Source organism: Hippocampus guttulatus, chromosome 21 (assembly GCF_054856545.1).
Source record: "Hippocampus guttulatus isolate MCC_2025c chromosome 21, RoL_Hgut_1.0, whole genome shotgun sequence".
Classification (NCBI taxonomy): Eukaryota; Metazoa; Chordata; class Actinopteri; order Syngnathiformes; family Syngnathidae; genus Hippocampus; species Hippocampus guttulatus.
Window position 1 is genome coordinate 9,645,269 of NC_141281.1, and position 20,644 is coordinate 9,665,912.

Here is a 20,644-nt window from a genome sequence, read left to right on the forward strand (position 1 = left end):
AATTATCTTCAAACGTGTATGACATATTTAGTGGAAATTCTCTGAATTCACTTTACAGGTTCTTTAAACAATTGCAACTTTATTACCACTCTTTGTATAGTTAGGTTCAATTACAGTAATAACCTGCTGATTTTTTTTCCCTCATTTGAATCCTTTGTATCATCAGCCCTTCTAAATTATTTAGATTCCAAGCAAATATCGTGACTCTCTAAATTCTGCTTGAATATCCCAGCGCCACTGCAATTAAAGTCAAATTAAACGTGACATAGCGCCACGGGAGGAAAGCCTCCTGCCATTTAAATACCAAATAAGAGTTATTAATGGGATTAATAGTCCCCACGTTTACCTTGCTGTTAACATCAACTATATTTCCCTTCTTTTCAAAGTGTTCAGTAGGCGGAAGATCAAAAAGGCTCGAGAGCAAAGAACGGAGTGTAAGGCAGCGTCCACTTTAATGCACAGCCGGCAAATGAAACGGATGCCTCATTAAAAATCACAAAAGCAGCTCTGTTGCTTTCCAAAAGTGCAATAAAAATGTGATGAAAATAGCTCATTCTCTCTGTATGCGTGCACCAAAAGGAAATATCGCCTACTTGTGAAAAAAAAAAATAACCCCTCACCCCCACTGAACCCTTTCATGCACCCTGTAACACGATAACATGGTAAGCTGTCCACAGTCGTAACCGCTGTCCCTCAAAGGGTTAAACACCTCCGTTGTATATGATGTCAAATTGTTTTATTCAGGAGGAGATACATTTTTTTAACACACTCTTTTAATTACATTAAGCATTGCCACTATTACGGACATAAATAGATGTAATACATTTTACACGTAGTCTGTTTGGGAGTGAATGTTTCTGTTCTGCCTGGACTGAAAAAATATTCCCGTGCGGCTATTATCCGCCGATGCCCACGTGCGTGGTCAGGCGGTCAACATTTCCCGCCGCAAAGCGTGGCGACGCCGTTGCCGCAGTTACCATAATAACAGGAGCTTTCGAAGGGCAGCGCCAAGCCCCTCTCAAGAAAAGAGAAGCCAGTGATTTCTGCCAATGACTGCGGCAAAATGGGGAGGTGGGTGGTGGTGTAACAACCGCCCCCCCCCCCACCCCCACAGGACTTTTATGTGTGGGCGTGTGGATGAAAGGGGAATCTCATGGAAGGCTGATGGCCTTATAGAGGAATCTCTGCCAACATTTTCTTGGCTCCAGGAATGACTGGCTGCTGTGTCTCAAATGAAGGCTTTCACTGATTTTCACTTTCCAGCGGCATACTGTACGTTGCACTCACTTATTAGCTTGTGAGTGACATCCCGGCATATCTACTAACTGACCGACCGACCTATGGACACTAAGACCAACCTGCCAGCCGACTTAACCCCTTTCTGGGGCAGTGGTTCCTACAGTGGACAGCTTATCGTGTTATCAGGTTACACGGTGCATGAAAGGGTTAACCTATCCAACAACCTACTGACTAATCAAGATAGCTACTACTTGTCTTCCAATCAACTGACTTAACTACCTACCTACCTACTTACCTACCTCACAACCGACCAACTTCCCACTCTACTACTGACCAAGCAACCGAGCATACCGAGCTGCCGATCACATTCCCAACCAACCAAGCTACCTATTGACCTACCTACCCACTCACCAACCAACCGACATACTTTCCTAACTAGCAACCATTCCTACCTGCTGACCTACTAGCACTGACCGATCAACATATCGGACTTACATACCTACCAACCGACCAAATGACCTACCTATCTATTGACCGACTGACCAACCAACCAACAAACTTACATAGTTACCCACCAAACCTTTCTACCTGCAGGCCTACGAACCTACTTACTGAATTTCTTACAGATCAATCTACTTCTTTACCACAATCATAAACCTAACCCCTTACCTTTCTAGTGACATACCAAGTAACCTACATCCCTACCGACTGACCAAGCCACCTGCCACCCTACCAAAAATCTTGCTGACCGTCCAACCAACGATTTATCTACCCACCGACGTACTGACCTGCCGCTAACTCAGCATCGTAATTACCAACCTCCAGACCGAGCCACTTAAACATCTCTCCAACTCGCCATCTATTTGTCAATCACACTAAAAAGTCAGCAAGTTTGTATGCGGAAGCTTGTATTTCTCCACACTCCACGAAGCCCTCCCGCAGGCGACCGGGGTTTGAAAAAGCGTCCTGTTTTGGCGGCATGACATACGTTATATCCTTGCTGCCTCGGCATAATGACGCCGTGAAATAAAGTGGCGAGTTGCGCACTTAAATTCCCCGCCGAGCCGCTTTCCAGACTTTTGAAGCCACAAAAATTGCCTGTCATTTCCCGACAATGGAACGCGGCGCACGCATAAATAAAATAGGGGAGACACTGCTGCGGCCTGTAAAACTGCTAATTGCGCCCGACTCAGAACGAGATGAATCGAAATGTCTCCTGACAAAACATTCTGGCGCTGCTGCGGAGCTATGAGCGAATGCTAACTAGTGCTAATGTAGCCAAGCGTGGGCAAAAGAAAAACACTTGAGTATTCCCTGTTGTCACAGCATGTTTGGAAAATGGTTTCTTTTGATGTGGCATTTTTTTAATAGCATAACGCCTCCATTTGGATGCTAGCCAGTGTTGTAAATGGCCACCACATGATGGCTCGCATCCAAATACAAACAAACAAAAAAACTGCATTCTACTCTCTCTCTCTTCTCTCCAGTTCAGTTCCATACATGAGCTTGATTTGGCAAAGCTCAAGTCCAAGTGCCTTTCAATTCAACAAAACATTGTGTAATTGTTAAAACTGTTAGCATACATTTCAGTAGATTTCACGTGGGAGACAAACATGATTCGTTAGCATTGCTGGTCAAAGGAAATGCTAACTTAGCACACGCTTGTCAAGTTGGATTTTTTTTTTTAAACCATCCTCATGCTTAAATCTTGTGTTGATGAAATAGAATTTTGTAGATTTGACAATGGAGCCGACATGCTTGATTTTGCCACGTTAGCCTTAGCAAACATTAGCTTCCTTCTGCTGAGTATTGACTTTGGGTCTCTATTGACGCCCTTGTTCCTTTTCCTGATGATCACATTTCTTCTTACCACCTGCCGTTTTCGTTTCGTTGCCAGGTTGACACTGTCAAGCGAAACAGATCCAGAAAAATTGTAAGTCGTCGCGATAGTAACCGGTGTGTTCAGTATTCCCCACGAACCTCGAGTGTTTTTCATTTGGTGTTGCTTTAGGACGCAGGTGAAGCATGAGGCCCCGTGTTGATGTTATCCCCCAAAGATGATTGTTTTTTTCACTCCCAGATGAGTCACAAGTCGTCATTTGTCTGCGGACGACGGAATAAAAGCCGCAGTGTGTGCAGAAAGAGCTTTTTAAAGAGACCCGGTTCCACGTAGAGGATGCTTTCACAACAATCACGCAGAGTGGGTTGATGCCATAAAACACCTGGTGCTATCCTCGCCAATCAAATTGGATTAGGAGCCCAGAGGGATTGATCAGGCGGGCTCCACTCTTTGACCAGATTAGTTCGGTCTTCTCCGTGCAGCTGCATGCGAGCGGCAGAGACATGATGAAATCCTGTCGACGCAGTTGAAGCGCGCCCCTGCACGGCAAAAAACGTTTGACTTCTTGACAATGGCTTACCTCATATTTTAGTTGATGGCACCTTTTCGATAGCATATTGTGTTATTAGATCAACCACATACAAGAATTTAGCCTTCAGCCCGCTTGCATTTGCTAATGCTAACACATGCCGTAATCGGAAACTCACCTCTAACCCTTTGACGAAATGAAATTTGGACATTTCAATCTAACAGCACTCAGGCATATATTCTTTATCTTCTGCAATAAAGTCAACAAATGATGCGCTTTTCAAGATGAATTATCATACATAGTGAGGGCACAAAATTGCACGACACATTCCAACAGCGCCGGGCGCACGACAGTGGCCAGGGAGTGATTTCAAACACGGAACCGTCGGGAGAGGAGAAAAAGCATCTGTGCCATCGCCATGGCAACCCCGGCGTGGCCTCCTTTGAGTGGTTCGGCGAGAATGATGGAGTGCTCATGCTACTTTGTACTTCACTTAAGCAAAGGTGTGCTCTGTTTGTGCTAACCCACTCAGGTGGATGCCTGTGGGCTTTATTCGACCGTGCAGTGGAGTAAGACCGAGGAGGCTGGTGGGCGGAATGTTTGGCACGTTCACTTTGCTTTCTTTACCTCTGTCCTTTTTGTAGTGTGAAAGTATGTCTAGTGTGGTCGCGGCATCTATAGCACATTAATATTTTGAGTTTAGTGTTGCATTATATTCCCATCCCTGCTTGTTGCTCACTTTGACTTTTTTTTTTTTTTTAAACAAGCTACACATGGAAGGAATGCGCCCTTCAATTTTTTCCTCCAAGGCAAACAACAACGGTGAAGTCGCACGGGGCTCGTTTGTCTCAGCGAGCAGACGCTCGTTTGTCTCAGCATGTAGAAACGAGGCTAAGAGTGGTCGCAAATGACCCCCCCAAAAAAATCATCCATAAAAAAAAAAAAATCAATCAATACAAGACCCTTCCTGTGTAGTTGTAGAATGTCTAAGAATCAGGCAGGTGGCTGCATGTGAGCAATGAACTCTTAAGGAGGCATTGCGAGAAAAAGTGCAGCTCACTAATGCGCCTCGTTCTTTTTCGTCTCCTTGACATCATCGCCTCCCTTTGTCCGCCGTTTTGTCCCTTCCCGCGCATGACCTCGGCTGCGTCTCTGTATTGATTATAGAGGACCAGGATCTTTTTTTTTTTTTTTGGTAACTTGAAAACCCCGTAAGTTGGGGCACTTGTAAGTTAAGGTACACAGCCAGATATCAGTGAAAATGAGGCCTTATCTAAAATAATAATAAATCTGTGTCAAAACATACATTCATAAAAATAGCAGCCTCTTAGCACCAGATTTCCCCCCCCCCCCCCCCCCCCCCCAAAGCGGTTGGCATTCTGAAAAGTAATGCTATTTATTTATTTATTTGGGCCTCTAACAATGTGATATTTTTTCGCAAATGAGACACTCGGGTGCTCGTCATTTGCCGGCGTTTTCCCAGCTCACTGGAGGCTGTAAATAAACATCCAGACCAGGATGGAATAAATTAGACCAAAAGAAGAAAACAACACAACTGTGGGGACGGTGTGACCACACGCACGCGCGCACAATTTAATCCTTCACCTCTCATTCGTCACATTGACGCTGTGAGCATCAATGCCGAGTGCGGCTTTGCAATTAGCTTGAGTGTGTGTGTGTAATTGTCAGTGCTGCTGATAAATGTCAAGGCTGCAGACACACACGCGCACTCAGGGTGGATCTCATGGCTCTTAATTGCAACAACACTCTCAGCTCCTCAATGCTTTGACGGTGACCCGTGAGGGTTGTAACTCAAATCATTTTACCCCATTGGAATGAATGGAAATTTCGTTAATCTGTTCTAGCCTCCATAAAACCCACTGCAAATTTTTGTCTAATCGGAATCACAATGTAGGAGAATGCCGTTTTCAAATCACAAAGGCTGCAATTTTGCGGAAAAAAATGCTTCATTTTAGTCGGTAAATTAGCTTTATTTTTTTTATTCATGTATATTTTATTGACTAATAATTTAGAGTTAAATATAGTGCATGAAAAATGATAATGTTGATTTGTTGGCGTTATTGTAATTTCATTTATGACTTATCGACTTACATTTACGCCACGCTTGGTAGAATTTCCCGAAGTTCTTGTTTGTTTAACAATGAATGCGAAGAGGACCTTGAAAACAATCGGCACACATTAAGTTTATTATTTTTCAAAAGCAGCCCGAGTAATCAATCTACACATGGCGAGTTGTGACACATGTCACCTTTTGTTGACATCTCCACGAAATGACGACATGGAGGAGCGAAGGTCTTATCCGTCCAAACATTTACCGAGGAGTGCTGCACGTCAATATACGAGAATGATCCCCAGTCAACAACACTTGTTGTTTTTAAATGTGCCAAAAATACATTTGATTTGGATTTAAGATCTACAGGTAGCTTGCTTCCACTGTGCTTTTCATGGCCCCACCCCCACTCCACAACAAGTAGTTTTTGTGTGTGGTTCATGCAAATGTTCGTCGTACATGGGAGGGCGCTTTTGTGGCGTGCGAGGACTTAATAGCAGGGAAAAAATCTGAATAAAAAGCGGCAAGCAAATGAGACGGGCCGGCGAGCCCGCGGGGGCCATTAGGCACGCGACAACGCGGCTAAGCGGGACGACAAAGTGCTCCCGCTCACAGTTAGCGTGGTCGCGAAGCGCGGGTAAAACTGTTGTGACACACCCCCCCCCCCCCAAAAAAATCTCCCACTCGCCCGTCTGCTATTAGCATTTTAGCAGCCGGGTTGGAATGCGCCCAAGGTGAAGCCTGTAGCTGGAGCGCAAGCTTTTAAAAACAGAGTCTGCCGTGCTAAATTTAGTAAAACCCCCCCAAAAAAATGGTTTCATTGCAAACTGTGCTGTAAAAACACACCACAAATGGACACTTCGGAGAGTCTGGATGGGACTAAATTCTATATGAACTCTACATGGTGTGGTCGGTATAAAAAGTAATTTTTTTAAAATTCTCAACCCATGTTATTATAGTTCACAAAAAAATTCAAACTCAAATTGAGAAAAAAAAATCATTTATGAAACAATAAAACCCGAAAATAATTTTACAAAAAATGAAAACTGACTCATGTCTTATGTTTCTAAAACTAACTAAAATGAACTTTAATTATAGCGAAAATATCCTTTGTTTTCGTCATTGTCCATTAATATCCTAAATAAGATTTCGGAGTTCATTTTTTTCAGTATTGTTGACTGTACCAGGCCAGAACTGCAGAACTTTGTGAACTGCAGTTTACTTTACTTCCTTTCCAAGTCAAAACTAACTATTGCGAAAAATCCATAACTATTATAATGAGTGATGAGGAAAATGAAGCTTCAAAATGCTTCATTAGCCAGGTGTTGTATTTTTCTTCGACTCCTGTAGATGGCACTGTTGATTTGAAGAAAGGGGTTTCAAAAAAAATGGCAAGTCGGTGTGCTTCAGCCCTATGATGAACGGAGAGCACCATCGACAGGGCTTAATAAAAACAACATGAAGCATTTTGAAGCTTCATTATCACATCACTTGTCATAACCCACTTGTGGACTGTATCGAATGATACCTACAGTACGTGGTTTACCAAATGATCGCCGAAGTATCGATGCGTGTTTTTCACGTGACTTTGTTGGTGTGTGCCAGGAGTGCGCCTGGTGGAGGATGACTGGCAAAACCCAGACCAGCAACGTGACCAACAAGAATGACCCTCGCTCGCTCAACTCCCGCGTCTTCATCGGCAACCTCAACACGGCCATCGTCAAGAAGACCGACATCGAGGTGATCTTCGCCAAGTACGGCAAGATCGTGGGCTGCTCCGTGCACAAGGGCTACGCCTTCGTGCAGTACATCAACGAGCGCAACGCCCGGGCAGCCGTGGCGGGCGAGAACGCCCGGGTCATCGCCGGACAGCCTCTCGGTGAGTTTGCTGGGGGGGGGGGGGGGGGGGGGGTTCTGCGGTGGTGACTGGTGGAGTGTCACATTGAGTCTACTTTCGGGTGAAGGTGTCGGGACCCGTGGCTAATGTGCTAATCGGGAAAGTGTCAGCTTGAGATCGCCCGGGGCCAGAGTCGGATTAATCGTCGATTAACTCATTTAATACCAGCCAATTCTGGTCCAAGTCTGAAAAGGGGCTGAATGAGTTAAGGATGCAAGCGTGAATACAACACATGACCATTTTCAACATTTCGTCAAATCTTGTGTCACTTCATAATCGTATCAACTATGTCGACCCGAGTCAATTTTCACATTGTGGACAAAATAACGAGACACGTCTTAGTTTCTGTTGTCTGAGCATTTCTTCCATCTTCTTGTCAGACATTCCGCAGGATGTCGGCGCGTGCCTGTGGGAATGTTTGTCCCGCTGTGAGGTCGTAACCGACAAAAATGTCGGACATGTTTGACAACTCTGTGAGGTTGGAGTGTCGTTGAAGTACACAAACTAAGTCGAAAATCTAGAAAGTTGCATGCTCGGCCTTCGCCCACGGTGCGAGTGGATCAATTATTGTAACTGAGTTCTGCGGAGATGTTGTGGTTCGGCGCCAGTGGTGTTTCGTGACCACCACCCACAAAAATGTCAGTGTGTATATTCAAAACAACGTACGGAAGTAACGATGTCTCACTTTAGTCAAAAATTCATTGACTCAGTCCTTTTTAATCTATTACAACTTGTTGCATTTTTGGCGCTGTCCGTGGTCCTGAAATCAGCACCAATTTCACTTCTTGTGTCCCGGGAATCCGTGTGCATGGGGAGCAGCTGTCTCAGTCTCTGCCCCCATGACGTGCGCCCTTTGACCCCTTAGCCGGCCGCACGCCGGGCCAGAGATGTTGACGGCGACGCGGCATGATGAACGGTGGCATCCGCGGAAGCTCCGACCAGTGTCTTGATGCAGTGGTTCCTTCAGATAAATAAACCAAACGGAAAATGGCGTGCTAACAGTTAGCAACGATCGTTGCAGTTCGACAATCTTTTAAGCGGCGGATATATATGAAACATAAATGAAGCCAGAAAAAAATAAATACTCACAGCCATTTATATTTGTTTAACCCTTTGAGAAAAATGGCCGCTATTACCTGACTAAGTCGTGGTAGCAGAAGTCTTTTCTTCTTTATTTATGTCTGCTCGACTCTATTACACAGCGCTGCCCCCCGGTGGCTAAGGCGAGCACATCAGTAGGAGCAGCACAAAGAAATTGTACTGTGGCATTGAATCATGATGCACACATTTTCATTCTTTTCATTCTATTAAGTTATATTGTTAGTAGTTTTTAGAAAGTCGTATTACTGTATCGAGTGCTGTTTTCCTTTAAAATATTTTTTAAGGGAAGCTCAGTGCTACTAATAGCATTTTTCATGGTTGATATTTGTTGCTGCATGCCACCTGCTTTATGCCGAGTGCTTTTTGGTTCAAGCTTCATACGTTGTGCTTTGTCCTACTTGCTAAATGTTTCATAATCAGGCTACAGGCTGCATTTTTTATGCTTGTTGTGGCATTGTATGATCTTTTATTTTATTTAATTTCATTTTATTTATTTATTTTTTTGCTCCACGCTTCATTTTGCATAGCGTACGCTCGGTGCGGCAGCTTTGGCAGTCGTGATTGACATTCTTGACTTCACATTTGCTGCGTACAAATTGCAGCCGTTTAAAATCCCAACCGCTGCTTTTAGGGGCTTTTCTGTACGGGGGGTTTACATAAGATGATTTGATGTAGTAGCCCTGACAGCTTCGGAGCGTGTCATTCTTTCCAACCCCCCCCCCCCCCCCCCCCCCAACCTTCCCTCTTTTATTTTCTTGTCTTTTTTTTTTTCTTTTTTGCCCCTCATCTCCAGTGAGAGAAAGCGGTTTGAGCGGCGTCCTGACGTGACACGAGCATGTTTTTGCCTCTGGAGGCAGCAGATGTGCGCCATTGGCAGCCGCTGTTGGGGAAGGGCAGTCAAAGTTGGGCTTTGGGGGGGGGGGGGGGGGGGGGGGAGAAGGTGGGGGGCGAACACACATCATGGCCATCCTATATATGTTGACAGCCCCCCCCTCCCCGCTTTGCATAGCTAGGACACGCCCCCTTGGGGCCTTGAGCTTTGGATTTTGAGCTAATTTGGTTACTTTTAACCAAGGTTGGGTTAATTATTTTAGATTGATTGGATTCGGGCAGGCTGAAACCGGTCGCCATTTTGGTGAATTTGGTTGTATTCGGAAGTTGAAGTCAATTTAATCTGGTTGATCTGTTTGCAGCATAACAGCAAAATGCTGCTTCACCGTGTTTGCTTGAACTCTGGGCTCACCCCTTGTTGGAATACAATTTGTGCTCGGTCAAATCTTCATTGGCAATGGCATTGGCTCGCTCACTTTAGCTATCAAATATTCTACTTGGAACAGTGTGCGGTTATTTTGATGTTTGCCTCAAACCCTTTCTTGTTGGGTTAGAATCTTTTTTCGCTTGCGTTGAGAAATATGATGAAAAAATGAAATAGGTTAAGAGCATATCTTTTGTCATTTTTGGCACTCATCTAGTTTGGAAGTCCCTGGTCTTATGTGCCTCCCCCACCAGTTGCACAGATGAAAAATTGTGCCCCCCCCCCCGCCCCGCCAGCAATTAAGTTGCCCATTTCCTAACTCAATATTACTCTGTTAATTATTCTCATGGGCCCCCGAGTGGGCGGAGACGCTAAGCAGGTGCTTATTTGGCTTTTGCCTTGCGGCTGCCTCTGCCAGGAGCTGAAGGTCCATCCCATTACAACATTAATGGGCCACACTGAAGGATAACGCGTGATGGATCACCAATCATCGCGCCTCCAAATGGCACCGGGCGAGAGCCGGGCCACATAAATAATAACCTGATTTAGATGCAAAATCCATCGTAAGCGGATTACAGAGGCAGCGGCGTCGCAATCAATCGTCATTGCGGGCCAACGCGATGCATAGCAAGCAGCTCGCACGCAGGACCGCCGCGCCCGAGCGCGAGCGGGGTATGAGGGAGGAGACGAAATGGTGCCCGGCTGTGATGACGAGGCACGGTGGCGTTGATGTGATGCCGTTCGTCAATTCTTTTCAGCGGAGTGGATGCCGAATATCTTTTTTGGGTGTGTCTAGATCAGTGTTTCTTCAAATTTGATGCAATAGAGGTACACTAGTTCCCTCTAGTGGTACGCAAGAGAATCACTGCCTGAGTACAGTTCTGTTGTATTTAACCTTTAAGTTGAAGTAGCTTACAAAAGCGAGTGCACCTGTCAATTTTTTTTCTTCTATCTCCCCATTGAACAACTTTTAAGCCACTTTGCTACAATGTCAAAAAGTCAGTTTAAATGTAAACTCTGCTCAAAATTATTCGACACTCAGCCCGTTAATGTTCAAACCGCTGACAACAAAAGTGAGTACACCCCCTTTAAGAGAAAAATTTCCAAACTGCGGCCCACCAGTTTTTAGGTGTTGTGCTCTGCTGAAACCTTGAAACACTTTTGAGTCACATGACACCAGGAAGAGAAAATGCCTCATTTGGCCCAATGTCGATATTTTCTCTTCGGGGTGTGCTCACTTTTGTTACCAGTCGTTTTGACAATGAACGCCTTTGTGTTGTTATTTTGAGGAGGCAGTAAATGTTCATTGTGATACTGATATTGTAGCCAAGGGTCATTCTTTTTTTTTTTTTCACCGCTGTCACATGAACGATCCAAGAAAATGTTGACAACAACGTGAAATTTTTGGAGTTGGGCAAGAATGGTGAGAGTCTTCAAGAGGCGGCTTGAAACGGCCCCGACACCGAGCGCTCTCTCGGTCTTTGAAGGGTCATGGGGGAATTTTCAAACGGCGGAGGAATAAAACGGCATAAGAATGATCATACATACTAAGCACAAGGAATGGAAGGCACGCAGAGGTCAGATGGTGCCATCGCATTACTTGATCATGGATGTTCTCTTAAAAAACGTGTGGTGTAAAACATGAGCTCATTCCCCTTTCTTTGAATTATTGATCAAGTATTTGTCTATTCATTCATGTCAGACGAGCTTTGAATACATTTGGAAAATATCTGGAGTCCCAAATTTGATATAAACAACAATGAGGAGGATGTTCTTGGCCCACGTGCGCGTGGAAAATGAACTCGATGCAAGCTACCCAGGTCATCAGGGACCCCCCCTGCCCCCCCAGACCGCCTTGATTCTGCCGCCGGTATCTCTTTCCGTCCCCTCTGCTTGCCCCCCCCCCCCTGCGAGTGCATTAGTGGGCCACGAGGCGCAATGTGGACAAAGTGAGATGGATGACAGTGTGCATGTTGGCAGCGTATAAGCGCAGCTAATTCTCTGATTAGAAAGCCGCACTTCCCGACGCCAGAGAAACGCTGAGCCGTGAATCAAGCCCGAGCGCCGAGCTCGCTGTGTGTGAGGATGCGCCAGCGTGTGTGTGTGTGTGTGTGTGTGGGCGTGTGCATATGCTCACGTCTGTCAGTGTGAGAAACAATTGCTTCAGTGTGTGGATTTCTTTCCGCGCTTGTATGACACACTTGCTCCAGCCAGTAATTTGTGCCACAGTCGAACCAGTATCATTCCACCTCACGGGGGGGGGGGGGGTTGGGGAGGGATTGTAATAGACTACGCCGAGCGTGATTTTCACATACGACGCCTCGGTCTAACATCCTCATTATTCTACATGACTACCTGATATTGCACTTCTTGCGTTTAACAGCCAGTCATTCTAAAAGCCTGCAAAGTCGGGCCCCCGATGATGATTTCGAGATTTGCTGGAATCAGATTCCGATAACCGGTTGAAGCAGTTGATGAGTTAAAGAAAATATATCACGAATGAATAAAATAACTTTTTGCTCCCCTGCTCATGTGAGTGTTTTGCAAAACGTTATCCTTTGGTATTTACAGTATGTCACTTGGTGAGAAGGATCGGGAAAAAATCGGACGATTTCGGGCGAATCTTAAAATGGCATTGTTTGTCTTATGTTAATGTGTTTTTAAAAAAAATATCGTCCACAAAATTGTTTTTAGCAGAGCCAATAGCATCCAATTAAAACCGCTGGCCGGGCCTCGTAATAGAACAATCTGATATTCCAAGCAGCGCTTTAAACACTGACAGCTAATCAAAAGCATGTTCCTCTTATACTATCGACGGGCCGTCCCTGTGCTGACTCAGCACGCGGTCGATGGCAAAAACAACTGCACGAACGGCAGGTGTTCCGCCTGGCTGCGATGCGGGCAACATGACCTTTTTTCCATCGCGGAGCGTCACAACGAGGCCAACCCGGGGCGGGGACGGGAAAGGTGCCCTTTCACACTTGATCATAATTGATCCAGTCACGGCGGGAATGAAGACAGGAGACACGGCTGCTCCTCTTTCACCCTCCCTCCCCCCAAAGGCGCCATGATGGCAGGATAAATGCCGGCGTGACGGAATGCTTTCTGGCTGCTCTGACCAGAGGCGGTGAAAGCACTCACGCTTGGTAGTACAAATGCAGATACTTATGTATCGTATTTGTAATTGGTTAGTGCACTTAAGTAGAAGTATTTGTACTCCCCATAGGGCTGAACATTGTCGTTAATTGCTGTTAAAAAATAAATGGGGGATGTGGGGCCTTGAAAAAAAATTGTGTTCATTAAATCGCAATTGTGATGCTGACGGGCCAGAGGAGGGGAATCGCAATTTATTTTTCAAAATCATTCACCCCGCCTTCCCACCGAGGCTGATTCCGCATGAGATGCTAAATACACCCCCCCCCCTCACCCCACCCTCTCACCAAGTCTTTTCAGCGACCTCGCTGCCTCTCCTGCTTAGTGTGCAAATTCGGAATCAGTGTGACGCACCACTTGAGTGAAGATGAAAAAAATAAATCGAAGAACGTTCCAAAGAGCCCCGCAAGCTTGCCCCGGGCCGCGCTCCGCCCGCCGCCACTTCTTCGCTCGCCTCTCACGCTCGTCGTGATCCTGCATGGCCAATTACGCCGCCTCGCTTCAGGCGGCTGAATCACCGCCTGTGCCAGGCGGGGGGAACTCGGCCCCCCGGACCTGGCTGTCCAGTAAAGGTCGGCATCATGACACGTCGCGTCGCCTCAGGTGGCCTTTTTCCTGACGCCCGCTGGACGCAGCGGCCGGATACATCCCGCCCGTGCGTGCGGTCGCTCTAAATGTGACCGCCTTGGCCTCTGGGGGGGAGACCTTGCACTTGACCTAGTTTGTGGAGTGTTTTTCGCCATCGCATTGATTTGATTAGAACACCACATTGGCTGCTCGCTGAACCCCAGCAACCGGGAAATTAGTCATTTCAGGCCTCCAACGAGGAAAACAAAAGGAAGAACCTGCTCTTCTTTGAGCGCGTTTGGTATAAAGCGCTTGTGTCCGTCCAGTCGTCATTCGGACTGAAATGACGTCACAAGACGAGCTCACTCTCAGTTCTGTCTCGGCATCACATCATCCAGCACATCATCGCGCAGACATATTTGGGTGGGTGGGAACGTGACGCGCCAGTTTCCCCCCTCGGTGATCACGGGGTGTCACCTAGTGGACGCCGGCTGGTATTACAAGGCTGTGGACACTTCATTAGGTACACATCGAATGACAGTTCACTTGCGTGTCAAGTATAACAATCAACGATTGGACGTTAGTATTCGGGCATTTTAATGCCCAAAATAAAAGCGAGTCGACAGTTGGGCCAAATTTGAGTGTGTATATATATTTTTTTCATACAAGCGCCAGTTTCCCCACTCTGTGATCACGACGTGCCATTTAGTGGACGCCGGCTGTTATTACAAGGCAGTGGACACTTCATTAGGTACACATCGAATGACAGTTCACGTGCGTCAAGTACAGTATAACAATCAACGATTGGACGTCAATATTCGGGCATTTGAACGCCCCAAAAAAAGCGAGTAGACCGTTGGGTCTGTTTTTTCATACAAGTCAGCAAAAGCTTATTTTTTTTCAGGATGGAAAACTGTGAACTTTGATTGCGGGCCAGCAAGCAGCCATGCAAAGAAATGACGGCGTTACATATAACATAGCGGGGTGGCTGTGACAGTGACAAGGCGACCAGCAATTAAGGGAGCTGTTCGGGTGGCTGATGTTGGCTTGAGGGGGTTGTGTGCTTCCCTTTTCAGTCCTCTGACAGCAGTTAATTTACGGACCTGTCACTCGCTTGCGGCTGCCATGCTCGTAATAATACAGTCAACAGAGTACTTTGCAGTTCTGCCTTTGCATCCCCCTGCTAGATTACAGATTCCCAAGTGACCGCGGCGAGGCTCACGTGCCAAAACGTCCCGAGATAGCGCTGAGCCCCACTGGAAAATATGCAAATGAATTACCAGCAAGGAAAAGTGACAACATTATATGTAGAATTTAGCCTGCATAATTGTGCTCATTTCCATTAGGCGTTGTACTGCATGTTAGCATTATGCAAGTTAAGGTTCTTTAGACAGTGGAATTAATTGGTTGAATAATAGTGTTTTGAAATGCACCATTTTCAATTCAATTTTTATTTTGTGTGTCAGTTTTACAGTCTACTCCACCTGTGAGTGAAAAGTCAATAGCTTGAAGCAAGCCCGCTGGGCCTCTTATTTTGGAGAACAAAGTGAGCGAGAGTTAGAACAGGCACTAAGGAACACTTTGAAAAGTTATTTTTTAAAAGTAGATATGTTTTAATACATTTAAATGTGTTTATTAGAGCAGATTTTCTTCGCCTTTAGTGTGTGTTGGGGGTGTGAAGCATACCACCTCTTTGCACTGCCTTAATTCTCCATTTATGCAACCAGTAGCAGCAAGCTCCTATATAACCATTTCTATTTTTCCTTTCGGATTACTATGATATTAAAATACTGATATTAGGCCTTTTTATGTCACACAAAATGCCCCCCCCCTTTTTGTTTATTTATTTATTTATTTTACAATCCATCCTGGCTGCCTCTGCTTTAATTCCACTTCTATGGGCCTGTGCCTTCATCATTTGTGGCTCCATTACATTCCACAGACATGATCATCGCTCTATTGGAATTTCTCTAGCCGCCTTTGGAGGGTACATTCAAGGCTAAACAAAGCTAACTAGGTATGTATTGATTTACGGCGATTTATCTATGCAAGCATTATATCAGCGTTCATTCTTAATTTCATGCATCTATTCTGTGCTGCCTTACTTGGTGCACTAGAGGTCACAGTTTTTCAAATTTCCCCTGTTTTTTCTCATTTAAATTGCCTTTTTTTTATGATGGTCTTGCCCCCACTTTTGCGGTTTGTGTTACCGTACCATGGACGGCAGGTGGCGCTGTTACACTTTCAACGCAGTCAACACAAAATAAAGACAATCGATGCATCCAAGGGTATGCTTCGCAGCATACTGTAAATATTTCAAATAAAACGTGAAATACAAGCACGCAATGGATTATTTCAAGAAACCGTATTCTTTGTGCAAAATAGATTCAATCAAATTAAAACAATATAACTCAAACATGAATGTATGAAATATGACATCCCGACTGGGATTATTTTGTGTATAATGCAATGCATTCTGGGAAGTAAGAGGGCAAAGTAATTGTCTGGGGAGACAAACTTTTATTTTGTGCATTAAAAAATAATAATAATTTGGCCGATTAATCGTTACCCTGTACTTTTTGGCTGCCCCCCCCAAAAACGAAATTATTGGAATGCAACAAGGTGAATGTGTGTTTTTCAAATGCCATGCTAGCGTGTACATTGCTCGCATGTTAGCATAATGCTCTCAGGTTCCATCATGTTCACCGAACATGAAATCAAATATGTTGTGAGTTCATCTATTTTGTATATATTTATAGTTTTCCTAATAAAACAGTGAAGCCAAAAAATATCTGATTTGATGTAATTACGAACGCCAAATGTATTTTATTTATTTATAGTTTTTTTTTTCGAAGCGACCTGGACGCTACCAGTTGCCTTGCTGGTGGTACATTCCACTGTGCTTGAAATACGTCACATGACTTGCTTAAACTTCTTTTTGGTCATCAAACCAATTTAATGTTGGTTGAAGAACCGTTCGGTTCCGCTGCAAAGCCGCTATTTGCCCTCTAACTTGGACGCATCGAGACATGGGCATCCCCCCCCCCCTACCTTTCCCTCTCCCCGCTTGGTATGCTCCAAAAAGAAGCGGCTCCAGTTCTCGGTGTGCGAGTAGCCAAACAATTCGGTTCAATTTCTCTCCAGTCAGGAAATCTTTCTCTCATTTCTCACTCCGTCCGTCGAGACCAGCCGTCATTTTTGCTTTCCAATCGGAGCCGAGGAAAGCTGGAGTGGTTCAAAATGACCATGTACAAGAGCAAGCGTCGCAACCATCGCTGTGAGTTTTTTAAAAAACATTTAATGGCATTTTTGTGAGATAATGAGTCCGCGCCCGTGTTGAGCTGTCAATCACATTCGATGTGTGGTGACATAATTTTCTCAAGATCATTTTACATTGTGAAATAAATATTATACACATCAACGTAAGAATAAGTGAACCATTGTTCATATAAAAATGTCAAATACATTTCACTTTTTAGTATTTAAACGTAAACATTTGTCAACTACTGTACTGTTCAATATTAAGAGTAAACGCGTTCAATGGATCTCATTTTTTAATATCATGCAAATATAAAATGCAAAATAAACACAGATTTCATGTTAAATAACTTGCATAAAAGCAAATTTAAGTGAACAGTTTTTAATACTTTCATACAAGAGTAAGTTAACCACTGTCAATAAAATGTAACGCGTCATTTTTTTAACAGTTGCTGTCATACAAGTGTAAAAATAAGCAAACCGTTGTTAATATAAAAATGATAGTTTTGTCTTTGTTTTGTTTTTTTTATTGGGGAAAATTAAATGACCCATATTGGAATTCTCACTGTGTTGTGTGTGTGCTCCCTCTAGTGGTACATACAATAATTTCTGCCAAAGTACTGTTCATTTTTGTTCAATTTTTAAGTAATTGTTGCGTTTAATCTTCCAGAAGTTTTTGTTTTTCAATGTTTACTTGGGACAAATTTTATTTTTTGTTCAATATGTGTACCCCTCCCACTACCCGAAGACAGCTGGGATAGGCTCCCGAATGCCCGCGACCCACGCATAGATAAGCGACTCAGATAATGGATGAATCTTGTAATGAAATCATTTCGTACTGTGAGGTTTTTTTTTTTAATTATTATTATTTTTCTATTGTTTAAGGTCTACTTGGTGTAAAAGGTTTGCGCACCTTTGCTGTGAATACAAACAAAATATGGACAAAGTGAAGCGCTATGAGTACTTTCCGGATGCCCCGTAGTCGTTGCTAGGTTACTGAAGTAAACGATCTGATTATTATTAGCATAAGCAGACAAATATTTGTATCTCCGACTACTTGTTTTTCCTCCCCGCTCTGTCGGTGTTTATCCCAACAGCCGAAAAATTGTTCTGCTTTTCACAGTTGATCCTCGCTGGGTTTTTGCGGCTCACAAAAGCGGCCGCCGCGTCTTATCTGCGCTGAAGGGGCCGTGGATTATGAGCTGATCCCTCTGAGGATGCACGCGGCGACAGAGGCATGCGGGGGGGGAGAAGTTGGCCGATGTGCCGTTTGAGCTTGATAGGACTTTATGGCTGCTTCATTTTCCTATCAGCTCAGTTCTAAATTTCCTCACAAATGCCACCAAGTCGAACTTGACTCTGAAACCGACACGTAACCAACCCCAAAAATTAATCATTGTGCCGTCGAACCGTACTTCTAATGAATAATCCATTTCAAACTACAACTAAACAAAGCAAATGTCACTCTGTTTTTGTTCAAACGTCAGCTTTCATGTCAGCTGCTGCCCGTTTAGGCGGCAAACAAATCATTTGCCCTGCGCCTAATTGCGACGTCTTCAAACTCTCTATTGTAAGCTCTTTGAGTTATAGAACGTTGTGAAAATGTTTCACGGTGGTGATGACTTCTTTGTTGGTGAAGAGGCTGGTGCCAACTCCGACTGTGTATCCAAACAAAATGTTGACAGCGGTAGCGTTTGATGTTTTTGCGCCTCGAACCGCTCCTTTGAAATGCAGATGCAGCCCCCCTACTCGCCCCCCCCCCTCCCAACGGGAAGGTTGCCTCCTGTCGCCTTGATATGCTCTCCCCGGCAGGGGGGGGGCGGGGCATTTTGCCTGCCGGAACTATCCTGTTGTTAGCGCCAGGTAAACAAAGCGATCTCGTTTTCTCGTTCTTCCAATCTTGGCACTTTATTGTTGCGGGTATCACAATCGTGAGGACAGATGCATTTTATTGGGGGGGGGCGGAGGGGTTGATTGATTTATCATTAACCCTTTCAGGCACAGCGGTTACTACAGTGGACATCTTATCATGTTTTCAGGTTACAGGATAAATGAAAATTCTGTTTTGAATCAGAGTTCACTCTACAGCGGGTTACAGTCTTGCCATGGAAACGTCTCAACCCCCCCCCGCCCCCCAAAAATTTTTTTAAGGCCATCGTCGCCATTTCTCCTCAACACAAGTGCCCGCAACAGAAGGTGGAGACGACATTCTCCCAATCCGACACGCAGCGAGCGGAATCGTCGCGGCGGAAACGAGCTTTCGGCGACCTCTCCCAGCGGCGTCTCTCCAGAGAGAGACGGGATTAAAACTCTCCCTGCGTGTCCTCTCCCTGCGCTAGTTTCATGCACGACCAAAGTTGACAGTATTCGTCACCGTTCAAGTCCAGGGAAAAGCCAAAAAAAAAGATTTAAAATTTCTATGTGAAGTAAGTAAAATGCTTAATTTTGGGAATAAGCCTTATTGCAATTTATCCTGCTCTTTTGAATTCTGCCGATACCAACAACCGATACCGATAAGGCAAAAAAAATAAAAAATCCACCACTCCTTGCAGGTATTTGGCAATAAACTGCAGCGCGGACGCAAATTGTCATGTCAGTCAGAAAGAAAGGAAAGTATTTGTTCACAATTATTTGTCATTGTGTTAACTGAAATGTTGTCGAAAGGTATCAGAAGTATTGATACTCTAAGTGAATAACGGTGATCTGGAGAAAAAGGTGATATCCAATCGCCGCACTTTGATATACGGTACATCAAGCATTACAGCTTTCTTGATGTCGGTAATGTCATTGGGCCGTATGTGACGTACACACCCATACTTTTCCCACCCCTTCTTTAATGTCTGCCATGGACGTTCGCATGACAAATTCATTTCAGCTACCATGTAACTCGCATCTCACGCCAGCATAACTCGACGTGCGAGGCGGGTCTTAAACGAATCCAGTTTGGAAGCTGTGACATATGGCGACATAACGCGCGGGGAATCTGGCGGGTTGGCCGAGCATTCAAGTTAAAGCGCAAAGGGGATGGGTGGCGGAGGGGCGGGGGTGTAATGGATTCCAAACACTCCGCATCGTGCACCGCAATCTCGTCGACTGTCTTCCCACGGGAAGGCGGGTCGGCTGCGGGGTGGCGGCGATGGATGGTCTAACAGCCTGCGGCAGAGCGCTCACAGGTCAGTCCAAGGTCGGAGAGGGAGAGACGGGACCACTCCGCCTGGCGCAGCAAAATAACTCGTTTGTATTCGCCGAACGTTGCAAGGCGATCGATGGCGCGCCCCTTTGCGAGATGACTCGTTCATCAGCAGCCCAAAATCGTTATGACTTATTCATGTGGAGTTTTCGCCGTGACAACTGGCGTCCCCGAATGTTTCTCCTCACCGTTGTGAGTCGACGTCAGGTAGAAACACTGAACCCCACGATATTGCGCTTTTTCCACGCTGTTCACGCATGTCAGTCGGTAGCATTTCACATGGCAATTCAGCATTCACCCTTTTATGCACCCCGTAACCTGATAGCATGAAAGGGTTAAGCTAGGCTAAGCTAACGGTTTGGTTCGCGTTTACCCGTCAATTGCATTCTTTCAATCAGGATAGGTGTGTGGAGAGTCTGGTACTGCCCTCTCTGTGAATTTCCAGCTTGGACCCAATCTAACTGATTCACACCCACCAGTAGATGGCAGCGATTGCGCGTTTTTTTTTTTTGGAAGGACAGCGGTTAGCCACCTCGGCGCAGTG

The 20,644-nt window shown here is 45.1% G+C and overlaps 1 protein-coding gene across 5 annotated transcripts in view; it reads left to right on the forward strand.

Moving 5' to 3' along the window:
• ralylb (RALY RNA binding protein like b) overlaps positions 1–20,644 on the forward strand; it is a 44,534-nt gene that overhangs the window by 14,151 nt on the left and 9,739 nt on the right. For all 5 annotated transcript variants that reach the window (XM_086102167.1, XM_086102165.1, XM_086102163.1 and 2 more), the window contains one exon: positions 7,285–7,558. In XM_086102167.1, coding sequence (XP_085958293.1) covers positions 7,303–7,558 — 256 coding nt within the window. In that variant the 5' untranslated portion in view covers positions 7,285–7,302. The remainder of the gene's footprint in view (positions 1–7,284; positions 7,559–20,644) is intronic.